The sequence below is a fragment of the Festucalex cinctus genome, chromosome 4, assembly GCF_051991245.1.
Source record: "Festucalex cinctus isolate MCC-2025b chromosome 4, RoL_Fcin_1.0, whole genome shotgun sequence".
In the NCBI taxonomy this organism is placed as follows: domain Eukaryota; kingdom Metazoa; phylum Chordata; class Actinopteri; order Syngnathiformes; family Syngnathidae; genus Festucalex; species Festucalex cinctus.
Window position 1 is genome coordinate 21,433,815 of NC_135414.1, and position 15,321 is coordinate 21,449,135.

The following is a 15,321-nucleotide window of genomic DNA, read 5'->3' on the forward strand; positions in this document are numbered from 1 at the left end:
ACATGGATGGATTATGTAACAGTATTGTCGTTGATAAATCATATTATTCTGAACATGTGAATGTTTACAGTGTACTATTCACGTAAACACAAGATTAGCCATAAAGGGCCAAAAATGACATATACATATTATTGCATTAATAATACAAATATTTCTTGTTGGTCGACAAATTATAATAATAATTGCAAAATTTTTTAATAATGCGCATGATTTCTAAATACAATAGTTATATATTAGACAACTTTGGCCAATAAATTATAGGTATCAATACTGTATTAATTTTACTAATATGGCAATTGAAAAAGGAGGCTAAGATAGTTGTATCATACTTGAAAATAAAGTGAAATAAAAAAATATAATTAATTGTAAGTAATACATTTTAAATACATGTAGTAGTGTGTGTAGACACATATATTTTTTTAAAGGTAAACAAAACAAGTGAATAAACCCATGCATTTAAATTGTAAAACTGAAGCAATATGAATCAAATACTGTGTTCGGTCTATCACATTGTTATTAAAGAATCTAACTAGTTAATTTAAAAAAAAACCCACACATTTGGTTTTAGATATATTTATGTATATGTATACACTACATATACACAAATTATTAAAACATAGAAAATAAAGATAAAAAAAAAGTGTGTATCATCTATGAAAAATTAAACTAACAGTAATTGAAACAATATTGCAGAAAGAGTAGAAAATGTGATATTGAATGTTAACAAAACAATGCCAATACGTAAGTTAATCATGAAAACAGAATTACTGTACTCATTTTGGTAAACAGGAAAGCCTTTTGCTAAATGAAGTGTTTAGTTTATTTAAGGAATGTACATAATAAAAAAAAACCTGTTATAATTACCGTCTAAAAATTAAATATTATATTCAAGCTGTATAGATTTCACAATGCGGAACGAAATGGACTCGATGAAAAATGAATTCGAGTCATTTAGCGTCGCACTTTTGAGAGGACCGGCACACAAGTGAACGCAGCATCGAATGCGCCGCGATGTGTTCAAGGACACGCGTCTGGCGGCGTACAAAAGGCAGCCACAAAAACCTCCTTTCAGTGGCCAGCACAACAAAAAAAGAATAGAAAAAAAAAGGCGAGAGACAAACGGCTTTTTAATCCGGATCACGCCGTGCCGCAGACTTTTTGACGACTTTATTTAAAACAAATCTGTCTTAAATTGTCCGTTTTGACTTTCTTTAAAGTATTCATGCGATGTTGGCGACTGTTTTAATCGATGAAAGGAGACACAAAATGTCGATTGGAATATTATTTGCATCAATTCAGTTTTTAAACATCAGGAAAAAATGTTAATTACTGTTAATTCTTGAATTAAAAAAACAACAACAGGCCTGCTTTATGTATTTTTTTAAGTATAACACCAGTGTTAAATGTAGACTTGAGAAATGTTTTTACTTTTTAAGTCAAAACCAGGTGTTTAATTGGACTAAGCATTTTTTTGTAAATGTAATTACATTAAAAAAAAGTTGAGATAGATGAATATTTTAAAGCATAACACTTGTGTACACTCTGTGTATTTGTAGACAGATAATTTTTTAAATCATTTTTAAGATTGAAAAATAAGTTGATTTTTTTTGCCTTAAATATCTCAAATTAAGTTAGCTAATATTTTTATGTACATTAATACGTTTGTGTGTACTAGTAACATTTTTTGTTTGTTTTTTAAAATAATTTTACTAAAAAAAAAAAAAAAAAAACATTAAAAAAAAAACCCATTTATTTTTAGCCAATAACATGTAGGCTAGTTAAGATCAACATTACCAGAAATAATGAAAAAAAGTAGCAGCTCTCTTTGGTCAATGACTGTCCTTTTTTTTTTTTTTTTAACCTAAAAATAGTTTTTGACCACTGGACAAAATTAAACAATTATTAATTTAAACGCCTCAGATATGCATGCAAAATATAAACGAGTTAAGTGTGGCATGTTTTCTATTTTGATGAAAAATTATTATTATTATTTTTTTTTTTTTTAGCCCAATGTGTACTGTACGCTGCTTATGGGGTGGTGGGCGAGCCTCTCCCAGCTGACTTCATGTGAGAGGACTTGCCAGACACTCCAGGGGCAAAATTAAACTTTTATTTTATTTTTTTTTTTTTTATGATTATGTATGCCATTTATGTCAATCACACTGAATAATACAAAGCACACACACACTGAATGCTTCTTTTGGAAAACTGATGTATTTGATTATTATTCGAGTAAAGAATTACAGTATCTTAGAGTCTTTGTTAGTAGGTATTAAAGTGTAGCGAAACTGGACCCATTAAAGATCTTCCACCTTTCCGAGAAAGTGCATGTAACAGTCCGAAAGGTTTGTCAAACCCCAATATAATATTTATATTGATAAAAAACAACAACAACACTATCCATCCTTTTTGTGTGTCCACTGGACTTCTTCTTGACATGTATGTACATCTTCTTTTAGGGGGGCAGGGCTTGAACACATCACATTAGCAGCAGCACTGTGGAGCACAATTGGCTGTCTCAGTTCCAAATATTAAGGGGGGTGGGGGGGAGATCTGGTTATGGAAGTAAACAATCATAAAAAGTAGCAAGAAACATCTAAATGTCCATGTTCCGTCCTCCTTAAATAATACGTGAAGGTGAGGGGGTCGTAGGGGGTCTGTGAACACACACCAGACCGTCTACAAGAAGATCAGTGTACATTATTTACAGCATTTTTGCATCTTACAGGCAGCTGTCATAACTATGGAACACTACAAGGGGGACACGGAAATAACTTAATGCCAAGGTCAGAGTATCTATCACACGTCGTCTTTAGAAGCACACGCGCGCGCACACGCAAACGCACACATCTGGTCTAACTGTTATAATGCTTCCACTGCGTCTCAAGCACGGTTATAGCCGCTAATAAATAAGCTCCCGGGAACTATGACATGTACATTGTACAAAAAAAACAAAAAAAATCCAACAGACTTGTCTTCACAGTTCTGGTTGTGTCTCTGCATGTCTTAATTAGTGACGATTTCTTTATTGTCCTCCATGAATCGCGTGAACCTGAAGTGGGCGCCGTTCTCCGTACCGGCCATGCGCTCCAGGCCGGCCATGCGCTCCAGGCCGGCCAGGGCGGCGTTGGGTTCGGCGCTGTGGAGTTTGTCCAGGCTGCCCGTCAGGCCGCCCACGGGCGAGCTGCCGCCGTTGCCCATGCCGGCGCCCGACATGGGCGGCAGGCCGCCGCCCTGGATGACCGAGATCTCGTTGGCCTTCATGGCCAGGCCACTGGAGAAGGCGGCGGCGTACTGGTTCCAGAAGCTGGCCGGGTCGCCGGCGCCCACCCGCGACACCGCCGCCGGGTCCTTCTGGAAGATCTCCGGGAACTTGACGGGGTTGGCGCCCAGGAAGGCCATGGGGCCGTCCACTGAGAGCCGGCGGCCGCGTCGGGCGGGGGCGCTATTCCACATGTGGGTGCCCATGTGGACCTGCAAGGATGAGGAGGGGAGACCAATTAAGGATGGAATTAATGCACATCTGCCACATTTGAATAGCCACCCCGAATTGGATGACTGGGGTCTATGACCCCCCGCCCCCTCTCCGCACACCAATGCTACAACATAACATTTTGTACATATTTAAAAAAATAATAATAAAAATTGGAACCTTCCAGACACCCCTTAAACATAAAACAGCTCACTGTTTATTTTTTATGTTTGACCTGCCACATAATAGGATGTTGAATTTACTTTTCCTCATATTTAATGGGTAAAGTTGACCCAGTAAAAATAAAAAAATAAAAAAATAAAGTATTAAAAATTAACCTTTTTATGTTGCAGGTCAAATTGGCAAAGTAAAGTTTTTTTTCCCCCCCAGACAACACAAAAAAAAAACAATCAAATACCGATATTATATTTTTTAATTTCATTTCAGGGGTGGAATTGAATGACCATCTTAACTAAAGATATAGCTGATTTTAGCAAAGGTGGCCAAGGTCAGAATATTTAAAATAAACTTTATTATGTGATGCAGTTTGGGGGGGGGGGGGGGGGGGGGCTATTTAAATAAACAAAAAACAAAAACAAAAAACACCAGTTTGTCATAGGTTAACTTGACTCAGTGAGAAAAAAAAAGAAAACAAAAGAAAGAAAAAATATTTAAAAAAAATTATGAAAATCTGGCCTTAATCTTATTCTTTTGTCATTAAATAGTAGGCATATTTTTAAATTACATTTTACACTCATGCCCATATGGAGCTCCACTTCTCCCGTATATTCCATTTTTTTCGTCTAAAACTTATTCCTCTAAAATGTTTTCTCTTTAAACTTTAAAAGTTATTTGATTGGGTGGCCTTGTTTAAAAAAAAATAAAAAACTCAAAAAATAGAATAGATTTTTTCTTATCATTAAATATTTTTTTAAAAGGTATTGTAATTTTCAACCTTCTTCCCTATGAGAGTGATTTTCCCCCCACATGTGCGTGCCCATATGGACCTACACAGCAGCGGAGGAGGTTAGATGAGGAATGCAAATGAGAGATGATGCAATGGAAAAAATAATAACAATGATACTGCACCGCACATGAAAACAGCTTCACACCCTGGATGCAGTGAGGCAGTTTAGCTGCGTGTGGTTGTAAACATCTTATTTTGGGGTCTGATCCCTAATGCACTGGTCTCACGCTGGACTTGAGGGGAAAGTGGCACTGTCTACTTTCATTGCGGGTGTGGCGCCACAAAGTTTCCCAACTAACTACCAGATGGCTTACAACGCCTGATATGAGCAAAAAAACTAATTATTCAAGGCAAATTTTGATCATCTAACCCTTTGTTTCTTTTGTTGCACCGGAACAGTGTAAGGGGGCAGTAATCTGCTGCAGGTTTAGTTGTCCAAGAATGAATGAATGAATGAATGAATGAATGAAAATAAACACCCTTGCTAATTGTTCAGTCAATATTTACTGCAATTTCCTTTTTTTTTTCCTTTTATGGAAACAATTGTATATAAAAAAAATATGGGTTTGTCCTAACTCATGTCAATATATGACCAGATTTAAAATTTCAATTTGTTTCAATTAAGAAATAGGATAAAAAAAATAAAATAAAACATTTTATATATTTTTACATTTAAAAACAACCCAACTACATGATATATTAAATATATTGTATATATTGCACATTTCACACATGCACACACAAAAAGATGTGTGGATATATATATATATTTCCTCTCCAAAAATCACTGAGAAAAGTGAAAAGCAAGTGACTGAGATGTGCACTAAATATTGACTGAATAGTAACGCTGCAAGAGTGTGTTCTGTTGTTTGTTTGTTTTGGAGAATTAAACATGCAGCGGGTCAAACTGACTCGTGAACATTCCGGGAGTAGCAAAGAAACAAACATAACGGGGTTAAACATGTAAGAGTCCCTAATTCCCATCAGTGTTTTAGCTTAACCTCGTCACCACGATTTATTCCTTCATTTTGCACCCCCTACCCTTACAAGTCGTTTTCGAATTGAGGAAGGTAAATGACTTGAAAGCAGAGAGGAAACTAATGTCCGTTCTTACATTTGCTTTTATTGAAAAAGGACATGGCTCAAACTGTGAAGGTGACTCTAAAATTCTCAAAACAGTTTTAATGCTAGATTTTACGAAAAAGCAAAGTATGTTTGGGGTGATGAATAAATTGAAATATTTCTGGAATTAATACTAGAAGTGAACATTAATCTGTTGTTGACCGTCAGCCGAATGTCTTATGGCAGATTTCATAGCACTGTCTCCGCTCCACTCAATATTTGCAAAATAATGCAGAATGGTAACGGCCTTATGTTTGTTTTAAACAATTTCACTAAATTCGCTTGGAAATTTCAAAACATTTGGATGGAAGGCCCTTTTCTGTTTCTGCATTGTTTGAATGATTAAAATTACTCTAATACCTCTACTGATTTCTATTAGCCTGTCTCAAGCACTTTGTATGTTAGCATTAAGCAAGCTGACTGTTAGGCAAAATATGTTTTGGTAGAATATTCAAGTGTTTAAATATCCATCCATCCAAATTTAATTTGCTTTTGTTTTATGTGCTTGTTTTACAGTAAACCTCAACTGCGAGTGCCAAACATTGAAGCAAGCACCTTTGGCCTCTTTGGAAAAATGCATGAGTAGGCGAGTGAAAACGGGCACTAAGGATTTCATGAGTTTAAGTGTGCATTTTGTTTTTGTTTTTTTAAATGTAATTAAAGCAAAACTTCTTTAAATAATTTATTATCTCCCTTTAGCACTGATTTGTACCCGTTGGGTTTGAAAATTATCCCTGCCATAACCAATTCATTGGATACTGAACCCATCTTCTCTCTCATAATTTTTTGTTAACATACCTTGAGGTTTCCTTTGGTGGTGAACGCACGTCCACAGATGCTGCAGGCAAAGGGCTTTTCGCCGGTGTGCGTGCGCTCGTGGATCTGAAGGGCGCTGGATGAGGAGAAGCACTTGCCGCAAGTGTTGCAGAAGTGCTGCTTGGGCGTCCGGCGGGGCGGCGCGGCCGACAGCACCGGCGAAGTGGAGGCTGACGACGTGACCATGCCGGCGACCACACCTGCGGACACCACAGCTGAGGGGGCGGAGGGGTCCTTGCCCTCCGGCTGGAGGCAGTGCAGGAAGCCGTTCACCTCCGGCTTTCCGAGGGAGCCGACGGACAGCAGGGAGGGTGTGGGGCTGCTGGACATGCTGGTGTTGGAGGGCTCGAAGAGCTGTGAGGGCAGGTCTCGCATCTGATGGGTGAGCATGTGCTGCTTGAGGTTGCCCTTCGTGGAGAATCCCCGGTTGCAGGCCGTGCAAATGAAAGGTCGCTCTTTGGTATGGCTTCGGTAGTGGATGTCCAAGGCACTCTGACACGCAAACGTCTTCCCACAGATGTCGCAAGACGTATTCTTGGCTACGCTGCGCTCGCGGAAGGGGAAAATCATGCCCAGGGGGTCCTTGGAGGAGTTGACGGACGTCAGGTCCAAGGCTCCGATGTTGGAGGGATGAGGGTGCAGGAGAGCCGTGTGCTCCATGGAGAACGGCTTGTGGTGCCTTTCTTCCAAGCCGGGGGATTTGCGGGGCTGCGGCAGCACAGCCGCAGGGGACGGCGCCTGCACGGAGGAGGTAGATTCGGACACAGCTGGACTCCCAGCACTTTGACTTTCCACATCCCCACCGAGAGACGAGGAGTCGTTGGTGAGACAATCGCCCTCCGTTAAGCCATTCGACACTGCTTTGAGTTCTCGCAGCTCCTCCGCGTCCATAATCTGGGAGTGATCTCGACCCTCCACGTCGAGAGCAACCGGGGAGTCGCACAGGCTGTCGTGGGAAGCGTCCGCTGACCTGGGCGTGTCCGGCACGCTGCTGTCGGGGCCCTCCTCCATCCCCTCCATGTTGTCGTCCGAGAAGTTGTCCAGGTCGTCAAAGTTTCTCTCGTCAAATGAACCTGTGTCAGAGACCATGGATTCCGGGTAGTTCTCGGGCAAGGGGTTGTTGGGTATCTGTCCGCCCATGTGCATGCGGATGTGCTGCTGGAGCACCACGGCGTTGGTGAATTTCTTCTGACAAATGGGGCACGAGTGCTGAACTCGAAGTGGAGGCATGGCCCTGTGGACGCTGTAGTGGGTCTTCAGGTTCCCCTTAGTGGTGAAGGCTCTGCCGCAAATCTTGCACTTGAAGGGTCTCTCCCCTGTATGAGTGCGATAGTGCATTTTCAGTGCGCTCTGACAACTCAGCACCCGGTGGCAAATGACACACTCGTTGGGGTCTGTCACCTTCCTGTCGATGTTCTCCACAAGTTGCTGCAGTTTGGAGGTCTCTGACCCATGGAGGGGATCCAGGATACCTCCAAAAGGGAATTTCGCCTTGAACTGGTCCGACATGAGAGGCATGAGCGGGTTGGTCAACATGGGTGGACTGTTGGACGTGGCGTACTCGGTGGCGGTCTCGGCAGCCGAGCTGACACTGGTCACAAAGCCTGAAGAATGGCTGCCTTCTTCAGTTTTGCCGTTTGAGGTAGGCAGAGTTGCACCTTCGCCCTCTTCAGACCCTCTGCTACTTTTCGCTGAAGGCTCAGAAGCACCTGAGTGATTCGTAGTGGAAGGAACCGGATGGTTAGTTATGGCTAAAGAGTGATCCTCCTTTTTGATGAAATGGGGCAGGCTGGGTATGGTCGGCGGCAGCAGCATGCCGACCGAGGAAGTCAGAGTGGGCAAGATTGGCTTGCTGTCCAGCCAGCTGGTGACTGGCTTCTCGGGGGGCATGGACATGCCGTAGGGAATGCCGGTGCTCGTCGGGATGTTGTCCAAATGCTCAGGAACGGGGTATGGGTTCATCTGGATGTGCGGGTACTTTTCTTTATGCCGCTGGAAGTGCACCTTCAGGTTGCCGCGGGTGGAGAAGCGGTTGCCGCAGATGTTGCACTTGTACGGCCTCTCGCCGGTGTGGGAGCGCAGGTGGATCTGCAAGGCACTGTCGCTACCAAACACCTTGCCGCAAAACCTGCACTTATGCTTGAAGAACGCCTCTTCCGAGCTGCTCTTGGTCTCGAACGACGCAACACTGGGCACCTTGCCTTTTCTCTGCTGCACCAGAGTTGCCAGAGAGTTGAGGTCCTCAACGGTGGTGCCGACACTCGGAAGTGAACTGGAGAACATGGGGTTTCCTGGCGGGGGTTGAGGTAGAAGGGGATTCACTGCTGAGCTTAGCAAGCTACCTATTCCGAATGTCGGGGTGGAGGACTTTGTCAGCGGGGTATTAGTGACGTGACATGGCCTCTTTTCAGGGGGTTGGGAGTTGCCGGTAGACGGCCCCAGGGTGCTAATGCTTTGAGATGTCTCACTGCTGCTCGGGGTGGACTGAGGTAGCTGTGCCGCAGCAGCGAGCTGCTTTAGGCTGCTAATGCTGGCCGACTGACTAGCCAGGTTCTGCGCAAGGCCCGCGGCTGCGGCCAGCTGCTGCGAGAGATGGGAGCTCAGGGTGGCCAGCGGGCTGGCAGCGGTGGTGGGCCCCATCGCGCCCGGAGCTGAGGTCGGGGGCATCTGCATTTCCGGGGACTGAGAGGCCAGACGCAGTATTTGGTGACGGATCTGTTCTATGAGCTGCAGCTGGTGGATCTGCTGCTGCTGCAGGGCAAGGAGCTGCTCCATCAGGGCAGGCACCGCCACCCGAGGCCCCCCGGAGTTGCGAGCCTCCTGGGAGAACTGCGCCACAGCCACTTTGGTGCTCTGCAGGTTTTCGATGATGACGTTGCTGTTGATCATGGAGAAGTTCCCCAGCTCAGCCAGGTTGCCAATCTGAGGAAGAGGGGCAGAAATAGCAGAAGTACCCACAGCAGGCCCGGCAGTGCCCTTGCCACTGAAGCTGGCCGCCGCATTGCTGGGGCTCCCGCTCTCCACATGGCTGCCTTCCTCTTCTTGACCGCTGCTCATCCCTGAAACGTCCACATCCATGGATTCGTCTTTTTCCAGCGCGCCGGGCTCAGAAAGGTCACCGCACTCTGTCTGATCAGTGTTATTAGCAATGTCATTTATCTGGTCGTCGGGATTAAGGGAAGGGGACCCGGGTGAGAAGGATCCAGCGGGGGAGGCTGGACTTTCATTCACAATCAGGACTAGCTGATTCTTAGTGCAATTCTTCTGGTGCTCCTCCAGCTCACAGAGTTCAAAGAACTCGGCACAACATCTGTTGCAGACGTGGGCGTCGGACTCCTTGCAGGGGGGGTCCACGGAGCAAAGTTCTGTGTCCCCTGCAAAAGAAAAAAAAAAGAAGTAAAAAAAAGAAAAAAGAAAAAAAAGGGATTACAGATCAGAAATGTTTTGCAGCTGAAGAGGCAGCTTTATCTCCATTGTTGCTAATCTTAAATTAATCAGTTTTACACTTATCCTCTTGATGTGTTCAAAAAAAAAAAAAAAAAAAGACTGCAAAAGCAACAATAACCTATGAGGAATGAGAAAGTGGGCCCGATTCGGTGCAGTGGCCTCTGAAATAAGATAAGAGGGGATACAAAATCAATGACAACTATTCACATATCGCTTAAAAGTGATGTTTGAAGATGTACATCAGGCGAAAGCAAAAGTAATCATTTTCTTCACATAATCCATCAAAAATATAGCACAAAGTGAAGTGGAGGCGCGGTTCAGACCCTTTAATGAAATTTCATAGAAAGTCATTGATTTCCTATACAGCTCTTCAAAGTCTGCTTGTCCACTCGGTGCCAATCAAGCATTGGAAGGACTTATTAGACTTTCAATTCGCTGTCAACTTTGCTCATTTTCAGCCCGCGGCCACCATCTCGGGCAAGTTATCGGCACAGCTAAACTCGTTTGAGGAGATTGAGGCCGAACAAGGAAAAAAAAAAAAAAACAAGAAATGGGGAGAATACCAACACACATGATTGTAATGTTGTTAAATAGTCTGAGGGGGTATGATTGAATTACCTTGACCGGTAAAACATGTCGTTTGACAAATCACAAGACGTGTGTCACATGAAGGATGATCGAACCACAGAAACATGACCAAAAAAAGGTTTGAAATCTATACAAAGTGAGAGAAAAGTCATTGAAGATTTTCGATGTGCAATCAATCGTGTTTTTGAGTCATTTCACATTCTTTGCCCTCTTTTGTCACAATCTCTCTGTTTAACATACAAGTTGCTTTACAAATAGCATTTTTCTATGAATCGCTTTCATTGTGACTGAAGCCCCTTCTGCCTCCCGCCCTCCTCCCCATTCTGGAGACTTTCATCAGGGCCAAGAATTCATTTGCAAATGAAACCCTGCAGAAGTGCAGCCCCCCTGCCCCACAGCGAGACAGGATGCCTCCCCATTGTTCACGCAGCATGGGAGCGGCGGGGATGGTCGGTCGGCCGGCCGGTTTGCTCGGGACCCGGCCCCCCGACCTCATCCCTGGGGCCGTGTCCCACTCCGAAGCGCACTCAAAGGGATTATATCTTCCCTCGGTGTTCTTCCGCGCCGCCAGACACCAGATCACCACAAAGTTGCCATGACAATAAACTCCCCGGCCCTCACGCCGGCCAACTATGCAAACACACTCCATAACTTTTTACGGCAAATCTCCCACTTTTCGAAAGAACACGCAGATCTTTGCTTGTGAGTTAATTTTGGGAAGACCGGAAAAAGAAACCATAAATACAACAAACTGCCAAAAAAAGCGAGTGACATTTAAAAAAATTTCAGAAAAACAAACGTGAAGTGTGTGTGTGTGTGTATGTGTGTAAGAAAATGATCGGAACTGTAACTGTAACATGCTAAAAAAAATACATTTGTTTTTTCCCCAACCCAAGACTTAAAATGGCACTGCATGTTTATAGAATATTTATTCCACATTCATTTCCAATAAAATGGTTTCAAAATTTGATGTAAATGTTATTTTATTTGTAACTCACAAAAACATTCCACGGAATAAACCGTTCCTCCTAACTCCTTTTCTGACATTTTTAGTTTCTATTTTTGTACAAGTTATTAAAAGTTACAAGGAACGACACATTTATTTTATTATATTAAGTATAAGTAATTTATCTTTTTTTTCAATATTCATACAAAAGCAAGAAAGAAATTCATTCAAATTAAAACCTAATTTTTCATTTAACAAAACTATAAGCCTCGTTTAATTGATACTCGCCATCAACTGACCTTCCTAAATGAAAACTTTGCAATACGTTTTAATTAAATAAGATTTGAGCAAAAAATAAAAAAAGATAACATTTCAAGTTACAATAATAACATTGTGTTTTCAGTTATCTTTCAAAAGCATGTGGGTTTTAATCTACACTTTGTGTCCAAAGTGTGCTATTTTACTTGAGCAAACAATCAAAGCTTTGTGTCAAACTGTTAAGACAAAAATAAAAATCAATGCCGGAGCACAGGACATGGCGCAGATGCTAGCATTAGGCTTAATTCCCAAAATAGCAGGGATTAAGTTCGAATTCAAATTAAGAATCAAAGCTGCTACGAAGACGATGCGCTGCTTATGAATCATCGTCAAGAAGGCCTCAAAAAAGAAGAAGAAAAAGAAGTGAAGATTTTAAGCAGGCAAGATCCTACATTTTGTGTTTTTAGGGGCGGGTTGGGCGCTCCACATCGCACTCAACACCAGATGGAGGTCCGGCAAAGACCATCACAGTCCAGTCTGGCCACGCAGGACGACACTGGCGGAGCTGTGGGCCCGTGTCACGCTAAAGGCAAATGGAGGAAGGGAGGGTTTGGGCTAACACCCCCAACCAAATGACAAACACTTTCTTGTTTGCAGGGGCACAAAAAAAAAAAAAAGAGAGAATGGGGGGTTGCCCTTGCCAATTCCCCCCCAGGGGGCCACTCTGATAGGGGCTAAATATTGATAAGAGCCTCACTTAAACGCTTAATAGAAGGGGGGAAAAAAAAAAAGTGTCAAGGCCTGGCTTGGGCCGCCTGCGGTTCGGACTAGTCGGGTCAATGGCGACCTGAAGTGGATCTCACTGGGCCCTGAACCCTGGCCACCCTTTACACACACGCACGCACACACCGCACACACACTGCACACACAGGGGGACCCTGGGCCCTGAACCCTGTTCGCCCCTCACGTAAGGGGACACTAGCAAAGGTTAAAACAGCACACCATCTCACACGCACACACATCTTGACACACTTTTTTTTTTTTTCATCACTTCCCTCATTCTCTTAAAAAAAAAAAAAAAAAAAATCATTTTTAACATTAAGTACTTACAACGGCTTTTACAGTGACATGTGGAGCCAAAGTAACATATTTTGCAAGTAAGAAATAGTCAGAAAACACAAATAAAACAGTATGCTTAGTTTCAGAAGAAAAGTAAAATAAAAATTACATGAACGTACACTTAATGCAAGTCTATAAATGATATAGTCTTAATAATTACTTTAAAATCTACACATTTCGCACATGAAGATTTCCCTAACAAATGACATTTTAACAATATAACGTTTTGAGCAAATATGGCAAAAACGTCCATTTAAAAAAAGTCAGTCAACCAACATTGCTTTTACACAACTTTTATCCCTCATTTTATCTGCACTTGTATTCAAAGGTATGACAAAATATTTTATTTTTTTGAAAAATACATATATCGAGTGACATTATACGACTTAAAGGATGGAAGGATTAATTTGACTTGTTTTGTGACTGTAAACTGCAACATTTGACACGATTATTTCCTGATGGTGTCATAAATTACGGAACTATAAAACATCAGTTGTACTATTTTGTTGTTGTTTTTAATATAAAAAGCCGGTTTAGTTGAGTCTAGCACAATTTATATAACGATGCCTGAGCGCGTGTGTTATGTGTGTGTGTGTGTGTTCGTGTGACTCACGACGAGTAAGACTTTAATATCAGAAAAGAACGATGAGCAAATTAGCTTGTTATGCCCATTAATACGAATGCGAGTAAATACATTAAGTTTGGACGATTTGATGCCGTCAAAAAAGGATGTAGCACACTTTTTGAATGCGTGTGTGAGTTCGGCAAGGGTGGTCCGAGCCGGTTAAAAAGTTCGTTTTGACACCAAAATAAAAAATATATATAAAGTTTTTTCTATTTTTTATTTTTTAAACACACACGTGAAGAAGCACAAATTAAAGCAAAATCAAAATTGTAATCTTAATAAAAGACAATAATAAAGTTAACATAACGGGATAAGGGATGTGTGCGCGTGTGTTTTAAAATTACATATGAAAATTAGTATGTTTAAAGTAAGACGGATGGTGAAGTGAAGAAGTGGGGCCGGTGTTACTCACCATTGTGGCCGGCTCCGGGTAGCTGAGGGTCGGACTGAAAGTGTTGCGGCTTGGCTTGTTTCCTCCGCGACATGCTGGCTGGCACATGGGGCAAACGCCAAGCGAAGAAGATGCGAAGAAGACGAAGAAGGGGAAAAAAATGAAACCAGGGGCCCCTCAAAATTTCACGCGCATCGAGCCCATCCAACGCGCATGTGCCACGTTATGATTATCAATAATGCCTCGCGATTAATCATACGAGGAGGGAGGGAGGGAGGTGGACGAGGAGGGGCTGGTAAGGGAGGAGGAGGGAGAGGGGTTCTTTGAAAGGCGATTGGCACCTCGCCAGCCCCCCTCCTATTCAAATGAAGTCTCTTTAATCAATTAGCTCCTGATTTTCTTTGCTGGAAGGAGGGACGGCGGGGGTCTTCTTCGTCTCCTCGTTTCCCAACCCCGTGGTTCCCAAACTCCGCTTGAGGACGGAAGGAAGGAAGGAAGGAAGCAAGCCCCCCTCCCTCCCTTTTTTGGTCACCTTGGTCTTGTCCCAAGTGATAAATGTTCCAGAACTTTCTCCTCCTCTAGCTCCTCCAGCAGGTAGTAGTCCGTCCCCCCCACCCCTGAAAAAATGGTTTCAAAATCGCCTTTAGTTCGGAATAAAGCGGCACCAGGTTCGCGCGTGCCCTCCCGATTGCAAAAGTCCACGCGTGGCTCCGTCCACGTCACTTTAATGTAGTCATTTTGGTGCTCGAACGCTCGTTTTCGGTGGTGGTTTTTACACGCGAACACGCTGTCATCACACACCGCGTACTGCGAATAAACAAACTTTTCCAGAGGGCCCCGTGCAGCAGCCGGACAGCAACAAAGCCCCGCCCATCCACTCTCTGATTGGCTGGTCGGATGTTCAGTCACTCGCTGGACACCGCCCCTATCACCGCCCCCTTTTGCCTTTTTTTCTTCCCATTCTCTGGAACACTTTTGACCAAGAAAACGAACAGCAGCGACAAGTTTATTTTCATTACCTTTTCATCTTTTATCTAGCTTTTATTTATCCACTCTCTTTTAGTTTTTATAAAGTTGACTAAGTCAGTGAAAATAATAATAAAATAATAATACAATTAATACATTATTGGGTCACCATTCACTCACTGCTGTTGGCAGGATACATACGAACGAGTATTTTATTTTATTTTTTTCAATCATGAATTGCATTTCTAAAGAATGATTTGAAAACGTGCCTGCATAACTCCACTCCAAATTAAACTTATAATAATCAAATGTTAATCACCCTCTCGAGACCACACAAGTCGTGCAAAAAAAATAAAAATAAAATAATAATAATAATTATTGTTACCAAACCTAGATGGTTTAATAAGAGGTATGGAGCGGCTGAAACAAGACAAACGGAGCCCCTCTCTGCTCTTGCTGATGTTGAGAAATGAAGATAATAACGTTTCGACGGCTGATGCCATTATTTTGCTCTGAATTTTTAAAGAGCAGCTGCGGGGCCGGGATGGATGTGCTCCCCGGCTTGTCAGCTATCTTTTAGTTTCGACGAGAGTCTTTACTTATT

General features: G+C 42.7%; 1 protein-coding gene across 1 annotated transcript; it reads right to left on the reverse strand.

Annotated features, from left to right (window-relative positions):
* Positions 1 to 2,195: 2,195 nt before the first annotated feature.
* On the reverse strand, positions 2,196 to 14,585 carry sall1a (spalt-like transcription factor 1a). Its single transcript, XM_077519709.1, has 3 exons — positions 13,773 to 14,585; positions 6,360 to 9,751; positions 2,196 to 3,474 (listed from the first exon to the last, which is right to left on the reverse strand). Exons 1-3 carry the CDS (start codon positions 13,843 to 13,845, stop codon positions 3,007 to 3,009), a joined length of 3,933 nt encoding a protein of 1,310 aa, XP_077375835.1. The 5' UTR covers positions 13,846 to 14,585; the 3' UTR covers positions 2,196 to 3,006.
* Positions 14,586 to 15,321: the final 736 nt, after the last annotated feature.